This window comes from Haemaphysalis longicornis, unplaced genomic scaffold (genome assembly GCF_048455015.1).
Source record: "Haemaphysalis longicornis isolate Haplotype H1 unplaced genomic scaffold, Haemaphysalis longicornis Haplotype H1 scaffold_7, whole genome shotgun sequence".
Classification (NCBI taxonomy): domain Eukaryota; kingdom Metazoa; phylum Arthropoda; class Arachnida; order Ixodida; family Ixodidae; genus Haemaphysalis; species Haemaphysalis longicornis.
The window spans coordinates 64,587,672-64,606,983 of NW_027526422.1; the positions used below are offsets into that span (position 1 = coordinate 64,587,672).

Genomic DNA, 19,312 nt, shown 5'->3' on the forward strand with positions numbered 1-19,312 from the left:
TCCTTTTGTTGTTTGCACACCAAACCTACCTGGTCTTGCTGTGCAAGTACAGCTGGTTTGCAGTAAGAAAACTAAATTTGCACCATTCCTCCCTTCTCTTGTCGCCGGCAGACCTGAAGAACAGCAACAAGAACAGCGAGGTGTTCCAGCGCAAGCTGAACCGGGCCCACGAGGCTCTGTCGCTGACGCGTGCTGGCCGCACTCTCACGGCCAGCCTCGGAACCAAGTGGCCCTACAAGCGTGCCATGTCTGCCCCAGGAGGCATGATCTCCCGGCAGGACAACAAGATGGGTACGCCTCTCTTTCCCTCTAATCCCGTTGGCCTAGCCTTCGGCCCAGTCTTTTACCTCGAGGCAAGGCAGTGAACTGGGCACTTCTTTCAAACGAACGCATTGGGAATTGAAAAATCAGTGCCCTTTATCGAATTTTGGCTGTATCTGGACTTTGGTGGAGAGGGCGAAGCTCTCATGTTTGCCCAAGAAGTGCATTCTTGAGTTGGTGTTGTCCACGCTGTTGTACCCAGTTGAGGAACTGATATCGGCAAAATTTTCGTTCAATTCTGTGCCACAGATTGTACGGTCCAATCTACCTGTAACAGCACGGGTTGCAACAATTTATTGGATGTACTAACAATGAACAGTCGTGGCACCATCAACTTCGCCTAATGTTATATGGTAAAATAAACCATTTATTACAATAGTAATGTTTCTTGTTAATTGTTAGAACAAGTTGTGAAGTGCTTGCATCTGTGAACATTTGATCGGCAGCTGAAGTTTATTCTGTATTTTTTACAGACAGTAGTCTCTTTTGGGCTTAAGTAGTCTCTTTTGGGCTTAAAGCCTGAAAATTTTGGTTTGTCTGTCTGTCTGTCTGTCTGTCTGTCCTTCAATTCAGCCACCCATTCAAAAGAAGAGTTCTTGAACAAGACGTTTATATAGGCAAAACAGTTGAGAATTACAATATCTTGTGGCAATGTTCATACTTGTCAACATTATTAAGCAAAAAGAAAGCATAAGTCATTCTTGCAGCAAAATATCAATAGATAAATGGCATTTGCACTGTAATTCTAATTAAAATTAAATGGCTGCTTGATTTTTGCGATAGGAAATAAAATATAAGCCTTTGAAAAAATGTTTTGACCCAAAAATGCAAAAAGTGCTTGCAGCGCCCCCTTGGGGCAGCATTCCAAGAAGTTGAACAGGGACAAAAGGTTCCAGTAGATGGCGTAGAGGGGTACGAGCATTACGCGAGTGTGAGGATTACGCGAGTAAATACGGTATAACAAATACAAACACTGCTGAACCAACTTACGTGAATGCTTACAGCTACTTGCCGCTAATATTGCTGTCTTGGCATAGCTGCATAAGAGCAACAGAAATATGACATATGTATACAGTCACATTTGCTGATTTGCCTTAACCCTGGGTGGTGAGTGCTAACCCGGTGTCATCTTTCCTTCCCTGCTGCCCTCCCCCGGCAGTTGTGGACAAGGAGAAGATCTATGGCCGCCAGTCCTCAGCTCCGGTGCTCAAGAGGAAAAGCTCTCGGATGAGTGCTGCCGGAACGTTCAGCGGATACCCCTCCATGCAGCATTTTCCAAACAGCTTCTTCCCAGGTGACGGCGGGGGCATTATTCGTTTGAAAGCGGGACATGCGGCATGTCCTCCTTCTCCACTGTGCTTGTACCAAGCTGGTTTCCGACGTAGAATAGATACAAAGTATGTACCGTAAAGTTCCGAAAGAACACCCACTTAGAGTAGAGAGATATCGAGGGAAAAGTACGGGATGGGAGAAACTTCAAGTCAGGTGCGAAAAACTACAAAAAAGTGGTTGCACTGCCAACCAAATCTCTGGAAATATCAAGCAAAAATACGAGATGGGCGAACTTTCGGGTCAAGCATGGAAAGGACAAATAAGTGACCGCGTCATCACATGAATAGATGATTCGCGTTTATTTTGTCCACTCATCGGCACTAGAGCTATCAATTTTAGGGGGTGGGCAATCTTTGGAATCTTTTTTGGTAAATTTTGATTTTTGGTAAATTGAATGTTTCACCCCTAAAGGGGGGTGGGTGATGTTTCGGGGGTGGGCGTTCTCCCGGAACGTTACAGTAAATGCATAGACAGACAGATAGATATGGATGGATATATGTATAGATACAGGAGATATGTATTTTCGAGACAACTGTATAACGAGAGATGTCACTAGGAGGTACAGCTTTCTTGTGTGCAAAAAAGAGGCTGCTACTTATCCCAATGGAAGACCTCTTATTTGTAGGGGCTTCATAGTTCCTCAGGGTAATGCTTGGTGGCAGAGCTAGCTGTGCAGGAGCGTAGGAGAGTAAAGTTTGTGTCCATCTTCTTCAAGCACGTGTCCGTCCCACACTCCCTCCTTTATTTTTGCTCTTGCTTTTCTTTTTTCATCAACTACCTGTAGGAGAAGCAGCCTGGTGAGGACACCAGATCCACAAACATTTTCATTTTTGTGGACGACTAGTTAACACAGAGATTTCTGCATGGCTACTTTGACGTGGGGGCTTACAAGGTGGTATTGTTTATCGTGGACAACTGGGCGTGTTGGTACATAATCTGGGCAAAACAGTCTGGGCAAAACAGCAAAACAACACTCAACGCAGTCCTTGTCGTGTGTCTCTCTCTGTCTTTGTCTTTTTTGCGCTGTTTTGCCCACATTAAGGTGGCACTGTGTTTGCAAAGGATGAGTTGGCGTCACCTGCTGCACGATGCTCAACCTGTGCAGACGGGAACCTGAAGGACATGGCCCAAGAAGAAGGCCACTTCTTGCACGTCTTGCACAGAGTCATGGACATGGAAGATTACGACAAGGACACGCTCCACCTGCTAATCTTCCTGCTCATGGAGGTCTGTACTAGTGTGACTGTGCGCATGTGTGACCGTAAGTGTGACCTTAGGTCACACTTTTGTGTGACCCTAAGTGCAGAGCCAGCTTTGTGCCAGATCTTAGCCTCTGTACTTTGAGTACCCTAGCCATCGTGCAGACAGTAACATGCTTTCGTTTGCGTAACATTTCTCATGGCAGCAGTTCTTTATTTTTTTTTTTTTTCGATTGAGTATTTGAGTATTGATATTGTTGATCATGGTCATCCTTGCAGAAATAGTAGTACAGGTCAACTGAATGCCACAAGCCACAGAACCTTCTTATAAAAATAAAGTGGAGCCATGCGAACAGAAACTTTGAGGGTGAATAGAAGGCAGATAAAGCAATAAACTGCGAATTGAATACAATATTTTCGGATATGAATTAATTTGATGCAGGAAGTATTAAAACTGCAAAACAAAAGACAATTTGGGGTCAGAAATTGTCGCACTTGTGTGACTATGCACTGGTGCTTGGTAAAACAAGAAATGGTTCAAAGAAATTGTTATAATAAAACTGTACGAGATTATGACAATGTGTGAAAGCAGTTGATGCTGTTCAGATGTTGTCATGAAGGGACATTAGTTCTCGAGCATTCATTTTATTACAGAGGGGCTCTTCAACCAACTGCAATCCCTTTACTTAGTGAAGGGAAGTGCTTGCTAGGTACTCTTATTTATTGGCTGGTATGCTCAGGTATCTCGGTGCAAGCTTAGCCAGGCAGCCTTTTTTCATATACACCACTACTTGAAACTGGCCTTTCTTGCTTTTAAAAATTTTACGCCTGAACAGCAGTCTATTTCAATGAAAATTCTCAGAGTTGGTGCACATTTGTTTTGGGCAAGGTTCAATTGTTAGGCCTTTTTTATAGCTGCTGCATTTTGGGAAAAAGCCAACATGAAGGCACAAGCTGTGCGGAGAAGCTTTCAAAAAATGTGTGTCGTGTGGATGAGCCAACGCTCATGGCTATATAAAAAATTCTGAACATGTGGAAAAGTCGTATACATTGAAATGATCGCCACAAATGGAACAGCAGAAACTGTTCGCAAAGTATTCGAAGTTTCAAATATGGGTGCACGTTGAAAAGAATTCCCGTATTCAAATGGAAGTAAAATAAACGAGGTCAGAAACAAACAAGTAAAAACAGTGGCCATGTCCTGGAAGCAATGTCAGCTTTGGTGTGACTGCATCACAAAAGGTGCAGGGGTAAGTCAATGCACAAAATTAGCATACTCAGCCTTCATAGACTGCTCAAGTTATTGGTAATTTTTGAGCATACAATTAGCTTTTTGGTTTATTCATAGTAACTCAAGAGCCTGGCTCTTATTATTATTTTTTTTGTAGGATTTGCATGCAATCAGTTCACTCATACACTGACAGTGTTGTACGAATGTACTGTGTCACTGACTTCAAACTCACTTTTTCTCCATCCTTTGACTTTTTTCACACACCAACTCATTTCTGCGATTCCGTGTCTCGAAAAAAAAAAAAAAAAACACCCTTCTTTTTCTTTTCTGTACATTCCGTACACTTCCTTCCTTTGCACTCCGTTTGGTTGCCTTCTTTTTTTGTTTGTTTTGCTGTGTTCCTGCTGCTTTGTTTTCGCCCTTTGTGTTCACACCCTGAAGTTTCTCTCTAGACCTGACCAATCGCATCCAACTGAGGAGAAAGCAATGGCTAGGAACCAGGTAAGTTCACTTGTCTCACCTTTTTTTGTGGGGTATTTTGCTGATGGGGGCAGCAAAATACTTTTATTGTATCTGCATTCAGTACAAAGCCTTAGAGTTATTATTGTAAGACTTTTAAGCACAGTTCTAAAACAAATGAATTATTGAACACAGGTCTTCAAGGTACTGGGGTTATAGTTACGCTAGACTTCCTTGTCATGCATTAACATGCCAGTCTTGATGGACCCAAAAGCAATTCTCAAAAAAGCTGGAGCTTGACTCAAAGTTCAATTTTGACTATGCTCTTAGAAACAAAACCTCACTCACTGCAGCCACCTAAAACTTGCAATTCACTCAGAAAACTCACCCTGAGCTGTGATTTTCACAAAGTGCTTTGCCATTAAAAAAAGAACGTGATTTGGAATTTATTGCTCCTGCAGTTGTTGAAATGATGTAGAACTTGTTTTGCTAGCTTGTTTTATCAAGTTTTCTCAATTAATCGAGCCAACAGAAAAGTATAGGCTCATATGGATAATTTTTAATGAAATAAAGTGAAAGAACTAGCACTGAAGCTGTGTTTAACATTATGTGTATGCTGGGTTGCCAGGGAACGTGTGTTCCTGTATGGACTTCTGAGGGGAGTGTTCATATTAGCAGGGGTGGTCACATTCTGTACTATTTCGTGAAATGTGTTTCGCAACGAGTAATTAGTTTTGTGGTATTGGAAAATTGATGCTTGTGGCCATTTAATGTATTTTTGCCCACGTTTCAGCTGATTGTTCTTCGTCATCTGAACGTCCTGTTGGGATACAGCCAGGCTGAAAAAGGTTTTCTTGTCTCGCCAAATAAGTTGAGGTAAGCATATTCAATTGTATTCAATTCAGTTTTCCATATTTCTGCTCACTGCACTAGATATTACAAATGCATCCGGGAAAAAAAAGGGAAGAGAAAACCTTGATACAGTTTTGACATACGTATTGTATTAAATTCAGTATGAACGTATGCAAAACTTCGACTCCTTGAAATACAGAAGTCTTGAGGATGCAGCAACAAATCTACTTATTATTGACCTGTGCTCTCAATGTTTATTGCTATAAAATATTTGTAATTTTACGATTTATTTGTGTAAATTCAGTTGCATTTTCCCGTAAAATAAAGATAGAAGTAGGATTTAGTATGAGCAAAATGCATGTGTTGTAGACATGAACCTGGTTCCACCAGGAGCACTCCGCTGCTTTGTGCTATAGTTTTTTAGTACTACAGTTAAACCTTGTTATAACAAAATTCAAGGGGTGCCGCGATGTGCTTGTTATAACCAATATTTCGTTATAGCCATAGCGGGCATTTACTGCAAATATTGTGCACTGTACTTACACAAAACAGATACGCAGCGGGCGATATTGGATATTGCCGCATGGTGGTACACGACATAGTAACCGCATTCCAGAGGCGAAAAGCAAAGATCACGCACCTACTTTATTGCACTTCAAAATATGCAACTCGTATTTCAAACAAAATTTGTTGCAAAGTCCGTAATTGGACGTTGATGCATCTTTCTGATGCGAACGATGGATTGCTCAGCTTCGTGCTTGATATGACGGTTTTTACCATAGCCGCCTTCTGGTCTAGCGTTATAGTGTTACGCTTCCCGCCTGGTGCATTCATGCTGGTCGAATCACGCGCAACACAATAAAGGATAAGGCTGAAGCACTAAAAAAAGAATGGCTGCGTATCTGTTCCTTTGGTTGCAAATGTCGTGGAAAGACGATAGTCGACTGTGGCCCTGCCAAGTAAATGCCTCCCTTCTCTTTCCCGCTCACCTCTCATGCTGTACCTTTCCTGTCTCGTTCCTCCCAAGGTAACATGGCAGAGGTTTGCTCAAGTCAATTTAAATTTACTGCGTTCCACTGCTCCAAGTCAGATGTCTCGACGCCAGTGCTGCCGTGCAGTGGCGACACGCGTGAATTGAGGCACTCTACTACAACCTTCATAGAAGCTTGTTGCCCTGCTCTACGAGCGTTCAAAGTGGAACGTGGATCCTATCTAGTGGAACCTTTTGTTGCGATTGCCGTTTGATTTCTTAAATGCCACCAGGAAGTGGTGCGGGCAACAGCAGGCGATGGTTTACTGCCGTTTATGTAGTATTTCATTTGCTATCACAAAAAACAAGCACATGATTTTTTAAGTAAAGGAACTCTGCAAATATCCTTTATGTATTAATTTGCTGCCTTATATTTGCGTAGTGTCTTGTTCTTGTTCAACAATGTTGACAAATATGAAGGTTGACACCGGACTTAGACATTTAAATTTAAGTGTGGGCATATAAGACTATTCTGTAGATTCTATTTCAATTTGGCCGGGTGGCTCAATCGAGTCACAGACAGGCAGACAGACAGACAGACAGACCAATATTTCTGCGTTTAAGTAGCCTAAGAAAGACTATCGTCATTAAAAAACATGCGCACAACTTCAACAACACAGCTCGTGCGGCGCCTGTCAGCGACTGACTACAGTTGCAGGCAAGCGCGCTGCGGCCGTGCGTATCGTGTGCATTGGCTGCGTGCCGTGTGCAGGGAGAGGAAGGTGGGAATGGCTTCACGGGCGCAGCGGACGCATGGTGCACCATCCAGCTAGAGTGAACTAGAATATTGGAAGAGTGGCAAAAGCGAGGGCATTTTCAATGGGAGGCAGTGAGGCCGAAAAACTGGAAATCCGCAAGGGGCGCTGCCATCGATTACTAGAGGGTAAATAGTGTAGTGGATACAGTCACCGCCTGCCACTCGTTGTCCCTGGGTTCGAATCCTGGCGTGTGGCCATTTTCTTTTTCTTTTTTCGAAACCCAGGAACACGAATAAAAGCAAATGCTCTGTGCTAAACACTGACTGATTTAATGGTTGTGTTGATTATTGGCAGCGAAAAAATCTGCAGAAATTCACAGAATTGTCTGTTAAGGCCTAGCGTTCTTGTGCTACTTGTGTTGAGTGTGAGTTCTTTGTAGCCAAATACGAGTATGAGTAGCGAAAGTCGTTGGTTTATTTTATTATTTTTAAGTTTTGTTTGTTTCTTTTCTCGATTAATGCAAATTTTAGTATTATAGTAATGAAGCGCCTTATAGCTGGCTGATAATACCTTTTCCCGAAGGTGAAAGGCGTACTGCAGAGTTGGAGCGTTTACGCTACTTTTATTAGCATTTCTGACGTTCTTTTGCGGGCTTTTTAGTTTATTATTCGGTTGTGGGAGGAAATGTATAAGATGCACATTTTTGATTTTGTGAGATAATGTTTGTGAAAATTTTATTTTTAGTTTTTGATCTTTTGTTTTTTGAAAGGCTGTCCTACAAATTAACCCCATTTACGCTATTGTAACAATTAAAGCTGTTTTTTTTTCGACAAATCTGTATTTTTGTGGAAATGCAGGGGGTTACTTGGTCCTGGCTGCGGAGGTACTCAGCAGCAAGGAATGCAAGAACATTTTGGGCATTGAGAGTCGCATAGTCTTGCTCTCGGCCAGTGGTTTAGTGGGGCGTAAGCAGATACGACGGTTGTACGCTTTCCCCAATTGCCAATGCCTCTATTCCCCTACCAAAGGCGCCTACTTGTAAGAGATATTTGACTGAACTGTTCCCAAGCAGCTTCCGCTTCTCAAAGTCGCGCTCGGAAGAAAATTCATCCTCAAGACCTCGTATGACAAGCTCTCATTCGGGATAGCCTACATTTTCTGTGGCATTCCCAATCTGCCTTCCTTCTCGCGTTGAAACAAAAATGAAGTCGAGGGAAAGGAACACTGGGCCGTGCAGCCTTTTTCGCGGCAATGGTGGCTCAGGGCACACGCACGTTCAGGCTTTTGAGCTCTTGTGACATCCCATAGCAGGCATGAGCATTTTTTTCTTCAAGGACAAATACACACAAAGCATGATGAGCTCTACCTAATGGAGGAATAGTTTTGCAGGGGTGACGGGTCACTCTGTTTCCTGAAATTTTTGGTTTTCTCGGGGGTGGATGGAAGAATGGCACGCCATCCTTATGACGACCGAGACTTATTTGTTTTTAAATCGATGCAACAAAAGAGAGCTTAGACTCCTACTTCCACCACAATTTGATCCGTCATCGTACAAAACGTTCTTGTTAGCGGCGCCAAGATATCTTCGCGAAGGAGCGCCAATGAACGAATCCGTGTTAAGAAAACATGACTTGAAAAGCACATCGACGGCATAGCGAAGTTTTTATCTAAGGTTTAAATTGATTTCATTTATAGTTTAGTGTTTCAGTTCTGTTTAATATTATTTCTTATTTTCTGTATCATCTTTAACCGTCCCAAGTTCTCTAAGGTTGCTTCGCGATCTCCTTCACGTTACACCGCTGCTTGTTTTCTTAGGGCATTGCCGGGTTCAAGCACGTGTTTAAGGAAGCTTCGCGCTTCGACGCATTTGGAGCCTCTGAAATAGGCGCACAGCCATGAACTTCTCGCTTTTTTTGACGTCTCGCGCATTAAAAACATGCGCATAAAGTTGGCTTTGCCGCATGGCGTCTTGATGTGAGGGCATCGAGAGAGAGAGAGGGAAAATAGGAAGAGGAGGGGGGGGGGGGGGGGGGGAATTCATAGGGTCGTCGCGACATGCAGTGCCCGCGACGAAGGGCACCAAAAAATGTATGAAAGCGTAATGTAATACAGCTACGCTATGAAAAAGGACATATTATCCTGACCGTAAATGTGGTTGAGGCATCTTGTTCGTGCGCCCCATGCATATGCAAAAAAAAAAAACCAAGTTGTCCCACGTCGAGATTCGAACCCATGAATGCTGATTGGAAGGCGGACACTCTATCCACTACACTACGTCCCGTCCAGTATTCCGCAGCAGTGCCCCTAGCGGATTTCCGTATTTCTGGCTTCAATTTCCCTGTGCCGCTTTTGTCACTATTACAATATTCTAGTTCACTGTAATCCAGCTTTGCGCGCATTACTGGGGGTTGCATGGTGGGAGTTTCGAACTGCTAAATACAGTTGTAGCGTTGCACACTATCTCCAATCCTTGTTGCACACGTCCGTGAAATTGGCTCAAAATTCTATTTCCCCATGGAATTTGTTAGTTGATCCCTTGATGGAAAAATTTTACCTCGTTAGAATGCGGTTTTAAATACATTTAGTTTTTATGGAGACTTTCAAGGGGAATTGCGATTTGCTCATTATAACGATTATTTTGTTATAGCCCATCTCGTTATAATGAGGTTTAACTGTATCTCGCTTACTCTTTTGTATCTCACTTGCTCATTAGTAGTGTGTTTGTGGACTTTTTCAGGGCGTCACCTGTTTTCAACGCCTTCCTTGTGTCGATGCCAAAGGTAAGTTTATCAGTTAAGTTTTTCATGAATTGTTTGCTTTAAATAAAGGAAGAAGCATCACTTGTTAGGCTAGTTTGTGGTGCATTACCGATCAAGAGATAAAGATCATTAATATATGTTCACATGGCAAAACACAGGACAAAAGCATTTCTGCAGCTTAGTTAACTCACACAAAATCAAATTACAGCTGTTGACTTGTTCTTTTTAATTGTGATTTCAATTATTTTCAAATCATTCGTTTCTGAAGCCGATGCAAGAGCCATTTCTTCCTGAGTAATTTCTTCCTTTTAAAACTGCCTTATTAGAAGCATAAAGTACTTATTATGGAAATAATTGGGGAGCCCTTGTTCAGTGGCAATATGGAGTGTACAGTGGCGATAATTCATATCTTACTCTTGACAACTTTGACGGTAGAGATGATGAGTAAAATGAGTAGAAATGATAAAATGATGAGTAAATTAGTACGAAACATGTTTACAAAATATGTCCACTAGACACAGATTTGGGAGGAAGCTTTGCGACAAAATACTGAAGAAGATTACAAAGTTTGAAAAATAGAGCGCGACATGGACAACGACAGTAAAGAAGGGCGACGCTGTCGTTGTCCAAGTCGCGCTCTATTTTTCAAACATAATGCACCAACTTGTCCAACAGCTTTGTTTAATGAAAATTACAAATTCTGAGTGTACTATTTCGTATTGCTGAAACCCGTGCAAGGTGCTCTTAATAAACGTTTGTATATTGGTGCACACAGGAGAAGTTTCAGTGCAGCAGTGTAGACAATGTGCTGGGGACGGTGTGTTTATTCAGGGGTAAGTAGTAGTGCACCCCCCCCCCCCGCCTGTTGGTTGGCCCAGGTGCTGGACTACAACTTCAAGATCGGCAACGTGCTGCTGAGCACGTGCATGCCCGTGCTCATCTACTGCCCGGCGCCCCAGCGCTACTCGCACGAGCACGTGTCCCCGAGGTACTCCCTCTGGCTTCTGGACCCGCCCGTGCGCCACTCCTGGCTCAACGCCGTGCTCGTCGTCCTCTACAAGGTGAGCCCCGCTCTACCCGCCGCGGTGGCTCAGTGGCTAAGGCGTTGTGTGCTGAGCACGAGGGCGCGGGTTCAATTCCTGGCCACGGTGGCTGCTTTTCTGATGGATGTGAAAAACAATAATGCTCGTGTGTACGAGATTTCGGCGCACGTTAAAGATCCCCAGGTGGTCAAAATTAATCCGGAGACCTTCACTGCGATGCGTTAAAACCCCACAATCAATCACTGACTGCCACTCCTTCCTTACCCCCACCTCTTGTCATGGCTGCTTGAAGTGGAATGTGAGGGAACTGTGCATGGAACAAGGGCGTATTGCCCAACTAGGAGCAGCAGCGGAGAGCCAGAAGTTGAAGGGAAAAAAAGCCTCTCTTGGCTCAAAAATGTGCTGAGAACAAATAGCTGTCTCCGTGTTTTGCATTGAATCATCTCCAACTCACTTGTCAGCAGCCTAGGAAGGGATGCAGCAAACAAGATATTTCTATTTTGTGTTCTGGTTAGGTTAGAGACATGAATTTTAGGCCTGGGGGTGGTTTATTGGGAGGGTTGTTGTTTAATATTTAGCAAAAGTTGCATACTCTTTTCTGGGCGGTGGGGAGGGTCTCTGTAGTGTTTGACCAAACTGGAAACTTTCAGACATGCTGCCCTGCTCAAGGGACAGGTTGTCAGCAGGGATTTGCGGTCCACCGGTATACTTTGGTCCTGGTTTTCTCCTTTTGAGCCATTGAATGCCCAGATTTGGCAACAGCACAGAATGAAGAGGCAGTTATAAAAAGCTGGCATAGTTTAGGAATGGGACAAAACCTTGTTTATTCCAACAATACAAACCTTTATAAGAAATATGTTGTGTTTATACTATATTTTCGCAGGGAGGGAAATGGAAAAATAACATAACATAACAAAACTTTATTACAGAAGGTGGACGCGTCGGTCAGCATGGGGAAGAAAGGAAGGGGGGGTGGGGGAGAGTTTAAAGGTTACATTCGGAATGGAAAAATAAATCTTTGTTCTTGAGTTACGCTTTGTACTTGTTGAATGCCTTATGTATGTCATAATAGGGGCATTGATTATAATAAAAGGATAGTGGCTTGGAGTTTTCTAAATACTATTGTGCATTTTTTTTATGGCAGGTGCTTAACTTCAACTGTATTTTTGTGTGTGTGTTGCAGTTTGACTACGGCGTACCGCCTTTGTCAAGACAAGTGCAAATGCTTGTGCGCATCGTGCTGAACACACTGGATGCGCAGAATCACCAGTGCAAGAGCATTCCAGAACCGTTCCTGAGCCCCGTTCCATCACGCTCCCGAGGTGAGCTCCTACACGTTATCACTAATGTCCACCCTTGAAGCAGTACGAGGAAGTTTGGACCAGTTTTTGTGACCAGGGGCATTTCGGGGCATGTTAATTTTTACTCGCCATGTTGCACTTCTTTTACCCCAGTGAGGCTTGGCAGAGGCCTTACAAATGCTGCTATGTGTTTTAAGGAGTTTCCCAAGAATAGCTAGTTACGTGCACAAAGCCATCAGTTCACGCTTAGATTGCATCTTGTTTGTTGTACCAAAACTTGCACGTGATGGCAAAGAAGCTTGACTGGGTTTCATCATAAGTTGGTGGCATTTCGTGCTATCGTTAGCACAAGATACGGATGAGCTCATCATTCGCTAATCTTTCGGATACAGTTTTTTTCACAATTAAATTTGTGGCATGACACGCAAGACATTCAATTTTTTTTTTCCCATTTACACAGACCTGAGCACGGCCTCTGTTGACCTTGAGAACATCCAAGAGCACGACGGAAGCACGCCCCTTGACCTTGGCCTTGCCGGAGACGAGATCCGGTTCGCATTTGGGGCCGGCACCACGGCCGAGACCAAGGCAAGCTACCACAAGCCCCTCAGCAGGGACACCCATGATGTGGTCGAGGCCACACGAGAGCTTCTGCGCTCTGGCAAGGAGGTCACCACGGACCGAGCGCAGTGGAAAACGCTCAAGATAGCGGACTTCAGTTGCTCCGGCGATGAAGACGATGCGGAACCGGAACTCGAAGCGATTCCCGAGAGCCCGAAGTCGGAGAGTTCCGACCTGGCTGAGTTTGGAGGCGAGCTCGAAGCCCTGGCACCATCTGTGCCGATGGCAGAGCTGGCCGAGCAGGCGAGGGTCCGAGTCGTGAAAGATGTGCTGCCGGGACAGGAATCGATTCGGGTCGTCGATCCGTCGTGGCAGCTGGCCGAGGAACCGGTTCTCGTAGGAGGAAGTACTGCCCCTGCCGAGGCGTTGCAAGCCTCCTCCTCTGTGCCCTCAACTGCAGAGCCACAGGATGCCCTCCAACTACCCCACATCGAAAAGTCGTCGTTAGAACCCATGGAGAAGGCTGCCGCGGATGCGGCGCAACCCCCGGTGGCTGCTGCCGAGCAAGCAGAGACTGATGCAGAGTCGAAGGCCGTCGCCGACAGGTGCAGAGAGGTATCGCAGAGTCCTTCAGAATGGCAGAACTCTTCCAGTGTCACGCCAGACCCGAAGGCGGCTGCCACGCCTGTGGCTGCCGGCAAGTGCAAGTCGCCCCGGCCGAGGCCGGAGATCCGGCTTCCGGATGTGCACCCGAGCGACATTGAGGGCAAGGTTGCGGCTGTAAAGAAGGTCTTTGAAGCGAGAGCCACGTCGGACGCGGCTGCTGCTGCCTTTGCGTCTGGCCGCAAGAATGTAGTGTCCCTGGACGCCCGACCCGTGACCCCCGCCGCGAGGGAGCGCTCCCCACTACCCTCTTCCAAGTCCACCACGGACATCGACGACGGAGGAGACCAAGCGGCAAGCTCGTCCCCACTGAGCCCCAGCAAATCACCCAAGCCTCGCATTCATCGCATGGGGGCTGTCGACCTTGGCTCCCTGAGAGTCAAGGCAGGGTCGCCAAAACCCAGCCCCCCCAAGGACGCCGCCCCCGCCACCGTGGCAGCTGCCGCGCAGTCTCCGAAGACAGTACAGAAGGACGCGACGACCGACGCAGCGGCAGTGGCTCCCAAGATGCTGCCGCAGGACTCGAAGCCCGCGGAGCAGACAGCGAGCCCCAAGAAGGCGCCGTCTTCGGAGCCGGCCGCCCAGCCGAAGCCGCCCGCATGCGTGTATGTCAAGGAACCGGCGAGCGCCCAGCGGTCCCTCGACATGCTGACCGCCAAGATGCGAAGTGCTGCGCCGAGGGAAACCGTTCACAGGACCAGGTCGGAGAGCAGTCGGGTGACAGTGCCGAGGCCATTGCCACCGGCCTGCAACACCCAACGGCAGCACGGTCCCATTGTGCTGGAGCCACTCATGGTAGGCGGGCTGTGTTCCTCTTCTTGGGCCCCTCCCACATGTATGCTCATTTGAACAGAACGTACAGAAGTCGCTCTGTAGGAGCATTAGCTAAGTTGCATTTGTTTATCAAAACCTGTTAATTATTAATCTTGCCGGGCACTTTGAAAACTTGGCCTTGTTGTACGTGCAACACAGCAGTTTGATGATCTGAGTTGTGCTGTCGCGTCCGTCATCAGCCGCTTATTGCCCACAGAAGGACGAAAGCCTCTCCAAATCACTGTGAACTGCCTTTTATCTCTCACTGGCCTGTTCCATTTGTCGCATCCGCACTGTTCTCATTCAACAACGTAGTTCTCATCTCTCTATCAGCTTCATGTCTACCCCTTGGTGTCTATTTTATCAACTTTGCACCTGTCCCTTGGTGTCTTTCGAGTTGTATTATGAATAGATCTAGTGCAAAACAAAAAGGGGGGTGTTGGATGCACAAAGTTTAGCGAGAATTGTCCGATCGTGCGCAGGTGAGGCCAACGCCCGAGCGCCTGTTGCCCATCGGGCCGCAGCCCAAGGGTCCCAAGCCGTTCATGCCCAAGCAACTCTCCATGGGCAGCCTTGGTCCCGGAGTCGATTTCCGCTTCCGGCACGAGCCGAGACAGGCCGACGTGTTTCTCCTGGACGCCAGCCGGGGCATGCCAACACGGCCGGGCGTGGGCTTTGGCGGGCCCCTCCTTGGACCCCCATCGCTCACGCCCATCGAGATTCCATCGCTGGAGCGGCTGCTGCCCGTGGGGCCCATGCCCTCCCGGCAGCCGTTGGACACCCGGAGCAGCCCCGGGTCGCCCGCACGCCGACTCAAGGCGCGCTCCCAGAGCACCGACACCAACCTTGTCGCCAAGCGCAGCGACCCTGACCTGCTGGCGCGAGTGCGGCTCGCCAGCACCGAGCACATCTTCACTTTTCCCGACATCCAGGCTGTTGAGGTGAGAGACCGGCTCCTGCACTGTGGGGAATCGGATTTTATTAATAGTGCAGTCAAACCTCGATGTAATGAACTTCATTGTAATGAAATCCTTTGTGTAACAAAATGCGTAATTTTTTTTAAAACTTCAAAGTGTATGCAAGCCATGTATTGTAACAATTTCTTGAAATTTTAATGTAACAAAGTTTTATGGACAATTTGGCACAAACTTGAGATTCTTGAAGCAGATTTTGGGGAGCATGGACACAGAAACAGCTGCCTGACGGAATGTTGTGGGTAATCGATGCAGCGAGTGCAATACCTACAAGCTGAAGATGCTGCAAAGGGTGCCCTCTGGGGAATGGTCGGTGAGAGTAGTGTTTAGAACAGCTACTAGAAGACATCAGTGCTGCCACCACTGCTTCGTTCTTCACCTTTATTCAAGCTGCATAACAAATTTTTGGATGTATTGATGGTGTATGTGCATTCTTTTGTCCCATTAATGGTTGCTGCGTCTTGGCCGGAGAGTTTTCTATGAACATATGGTAAAGTTAAATCTGGCACTCGTGTTTAGGCAAGCCGCACTGGACCGCTGAGGAGCATCCCGTTCTTCCTTGCCATGACTCGCAAGCGAGCTCTAAAGTTGCCTGTGGGGAAAAAAAAACTAACATTGCAGTTGAAACCCCATTTAAAGTTGCTTTACTAATGTGAAACAATAGCTTATAAGAGTAATTATTTACAAGCTTCATGAAACAAGGACAAGAAAAGAAATGTAGCCAATGATGTCCTTTTGTAGCCACAACAAGCCACCTTGCAAGCGAGGCCAAGCAGGGAGGGAACATGGTACAGTTGGCCTCTTTTATTTGCCTGCTCAGAGCAATTCCGAGCAGCGCCAAGCAGCTCCATATTTTAATTGCCCATGGCGGGAGCAGTTTTGGGCTGCCCAGAAACTGCTCAAAGCTACTCTGGGAAGGCGAATAAAAGAGACTAACTGCCAGCTGTGATGGTTGCTCCCATGGCAGCACGCAACCACAGCTTGAGATTTCCCCTTAGTATATACCGTATTCTCAGGCGTATAACCCGCCCCCGCATATAACCCGCATCCCCACTTTCAGTCTACTAATAAAAAAAAATTTATCCCCCTGTATTGCCCGTACATTTTATACCAGAAAGGCTGGACCAAAGCTACTAAAGCAACATGGCACATTTGTTGATGCAAAAAGCTTACCCCCATATTTTGCGTATTGAATACATTTTCTCCACGACCTAAGCCACAATCACTCATTGTCACTGCTCTCACTACAGCTGTCGCTTAGGCTGCAGTCGTCACTGTCATGCACAATTTCATCCTCAGTTCCATCCATGCTGTTTGTAATGCAGCATTTCTTAAAGCTCTTGTGAACCATCCCACCTGGAATCGCCTTCCATGCCCTGGCGACCCATTTACAAAACAGCGCAACATCAGGCCTATTGACGGGGCCTGTCAGAATTGAGTCATAGAGACCTTCAGCCATCCATTCAGTGTAAAGACACTTGATGCGTGCTTGGAATGGTCTATTCATTGAAACTTATAGAGGCCTACCATTTTTGTGTGAATGCAGAATACAATTATTATACAGCAAAAAGATCAAAGTTAGAAACAGTTTACATTAAATTACGCATCTAAAAATAGACCAGTGTGGTGGGGAAAGCCACTGCCTCATTTAAAACAAAATTCAACTCATACGTATCATCATCATAGTATGGAGCAGTATTTTCATGGCGTTTTTGAGCATTGCCACTCACACTGTTTTCTCATGAACAGCACTTTTCCTTTGCGGAAAACTGCAGCTGACTTGCCCAAGAAATTTGCTCAGCGTTGTGCTGTGCGTGAAAAATAAGCACTATCAGTGGGATAAGAGTGGCTTAGTTGGTGTTGCTGCTGTAGGGGCCTCACGGCACAAGGCGAATTGCCATGAAGCTGCACCTAAGGAAATACCCGACACATATATATATATATATATATATATATATATATATATATATATAATCCGCACCTCTACTTCATCCCTGAAATTTTTGCATTTTTGGTGTGGGTTACACGCTCGAAAATATGGTATTGGTCGGGGCATTGCCCTGAGGCAATAGTCTTGGGTAAAAAAGTATTTGTGCACGTCACGAGCGCCGTGCCAGTCAGAATACACAGCGTTGCGGGGCATTACAACTTGTGTCAGTGGGGAGAGGAACGCCTTTGGTGGCACTTTCAAAGCTTTCAGAGAGCAGCAGAGTGTGCCCGTCTAGAGAAGACTTTAGGCTTGCCACCACAGCTGATATGTGATGGCCATTCTTACTAACGGTGGGAATGAAGATTCATAGCACAGTTTGCACTGACATTATCATCTCCTTTTCTGTACCTGCAACTTTGTTTTCAACTTGAGTTTTCATCTAAGCAGTACCGAACTGTAGTTGGAGCTACCTGCATCGCTTCATAATTACCACCAGCGCCGTGCTGTCACCGCTGGCCATGCCGTGCGCCACGCGGGCAGTATCTAGGCAGGACAGTGAAAGCTACAAGAAGTGCATATTTCGTGCTCCTCCCCCCTTCAGCCCCTGTTGCAAAGAATTTCTACCACACAGTCGTCTCTCCCTGTTGCCGACAACTTCAGGCCGTCTGCTGTGGTTGTGAATGCTTTTCCAATCAGAACTATTAACTTGGAATTTGGAATAAGTGCTGCTCCTTTTTGAATCAGAGTATCACAGACAAGCGTTTGTCCGCGTAGCCACTCTCTTTCAACCCTCGTCTAGTTGTTCACGCTGTAGGCATTAATTCAAAGGAGTACCAACTCGGCCAAACTTTTTTATTTTGTCAGAACTGTGCAGCTGCAATGTGCACTAACTTGTCGCTATCACCTTCTGCTCCTGCAATGCTGTGTTTCTGCTTCTGCGCCTGACTTTGCCCACTTTGTCGGCACCGTAGACGACGCGGAAGGACTTGTCATTGGCGGAGAAAGCTCACCCCTCCGGGAGCTCACCGCAGCGGCCACCCACAGCACAGCAGCAGCAGCAGCAGCCGGCGACCATCAGTGCGGCGGCCACCCCGCCGCCCGCCGCTGAAGAGGGCGGTGGCAAGGGGGGCGGCAAAGGTGGCGGCGGCACTGCAGCGGCTGCAGCCGCAGAGGCGGCCGACGCCTCTGGGTCGAAGGAGCGGGTGCGTCCTCAGGAGCACTCGATCAGCGGAGGCCTCATCGACATGCTTGTGAAGGACGTCATCCTGGACAAAGTGCTGAGCGCCGCCGGAAGGGTGGAGACCGCCTTCCTCACCCACGGCTCCAACAGCCTCGAGGTCAAGGACGACGACGAGCTGGCCACCACCCCACACCCACCGGACTCCAAAGGTCAGCCGGGATGACAATGAGAGGGCCGTTTTCGACAACCGTCAGGGTCACGCTAGTGTCTGGTTTTTTCTGTCATTTGGTTTGTTGGTTATTGTCATCTGTAATGGTACGACGAGCGACAAACAATGAGGGAGAGATCAGCCTACTTGGGTCATATCGTGGCTGTCTGAAATGGCCTTGTTACTGAGTTGGTGTCAAACCAGCACACTGCACAAAAACCGTCATCCCTTTACTCAGGGTCCCAAAAACAAAAACAGTAGTCTATTCCTAGCATATAATAAGCATAGATGATCTGTTGCATATGGTCATTGCCTGAGTATCGTGGGCTCCTGGGCAGATTGTTGGGCCAAGTTGAACTGAATCCAGCTGTATTTCTAATCAGTGTGGGAGCGAGCTTAGGCCGAATGCATGGTGCCACGCATAAGCACAGGCATTTTCGAGGCATTTGCTACAAGTGCTCCACGTAGTTCGCAAAAAAACATGTTAGGTAAGTTTTCTTAGAAACAGTACTTCTATGTTTAAAGTTAGGCTGAAGCTTCAGAGAGTATCGATGCTTTTGTCAGTTGTCTATGAGCATTTGTGAACCTGGCTGGTGAAGCTGAACCCTGTTGCACTCGTAGTGCAAGGGAAAGTGCTGTGCCCTTACGGGCACTCATATAACTAAGGGAAGATTATGGGATCCTGAGCATTGTGGGTTGCACATTGTTTCAACTCTCCATGGGTGCCCATGCTACTGTATTAACCCATGCTCTATATT

General features: G+C 46.3%; 1 protein-coding gene across 1 annotated transcript in view; it reads left to right on the forward strand.

Annotated features, from left to right (window-relative positions):
• Window positions 1-19,312, forward strand: part of Unc79 (UNC-79 domain-containing protein) — a 109,710-nt gene that overhangs the window by 57,062 nt on the left and 33,336 nt on the right. Inside the window, exons 30-40 of the mRNA XM_077677602.1 lie at window positions 112-291; window positions 1,481-1,615; window positions 2,759-2,880; window positions 4,525-4,584; window positions 5,336-5,418; window positions 9,860-9,902; window positions 10,760-10,942; window positions 12,108-12,246; window positions 12,686-14,244; window positions 14,745-15,203; window positions 18,138-18,555. Coding sequence (XP_077533728.1) covers window positions 112-291; window positions 1,481-1,615; window positions 2,759-2,880; window positions 4,525-4,584; window positions 5,336-5,418; window positions 9,860-9,902; window positions 10,760-10,942; window positions 12,108-12,246; window positions 12,686-14,244; window positions 14,745-15,203; window positions 18,138-18,555 — 3,381 coding nt within the window. The remainder of the gene's footprint in view (window positions 1-111; window positions 292-1,480; window positions 1,616-2,758; window positions 2,881-4,524; window positions 4,585-5,335; window positions 5,419-9,859; window positions 9,903-10,759; window positions 10,943-12,107; window positions 12,247-12,685; window positions 14,245-14,744; window positions 15,204-18,137; window positions 18,556-19,312) is intronic.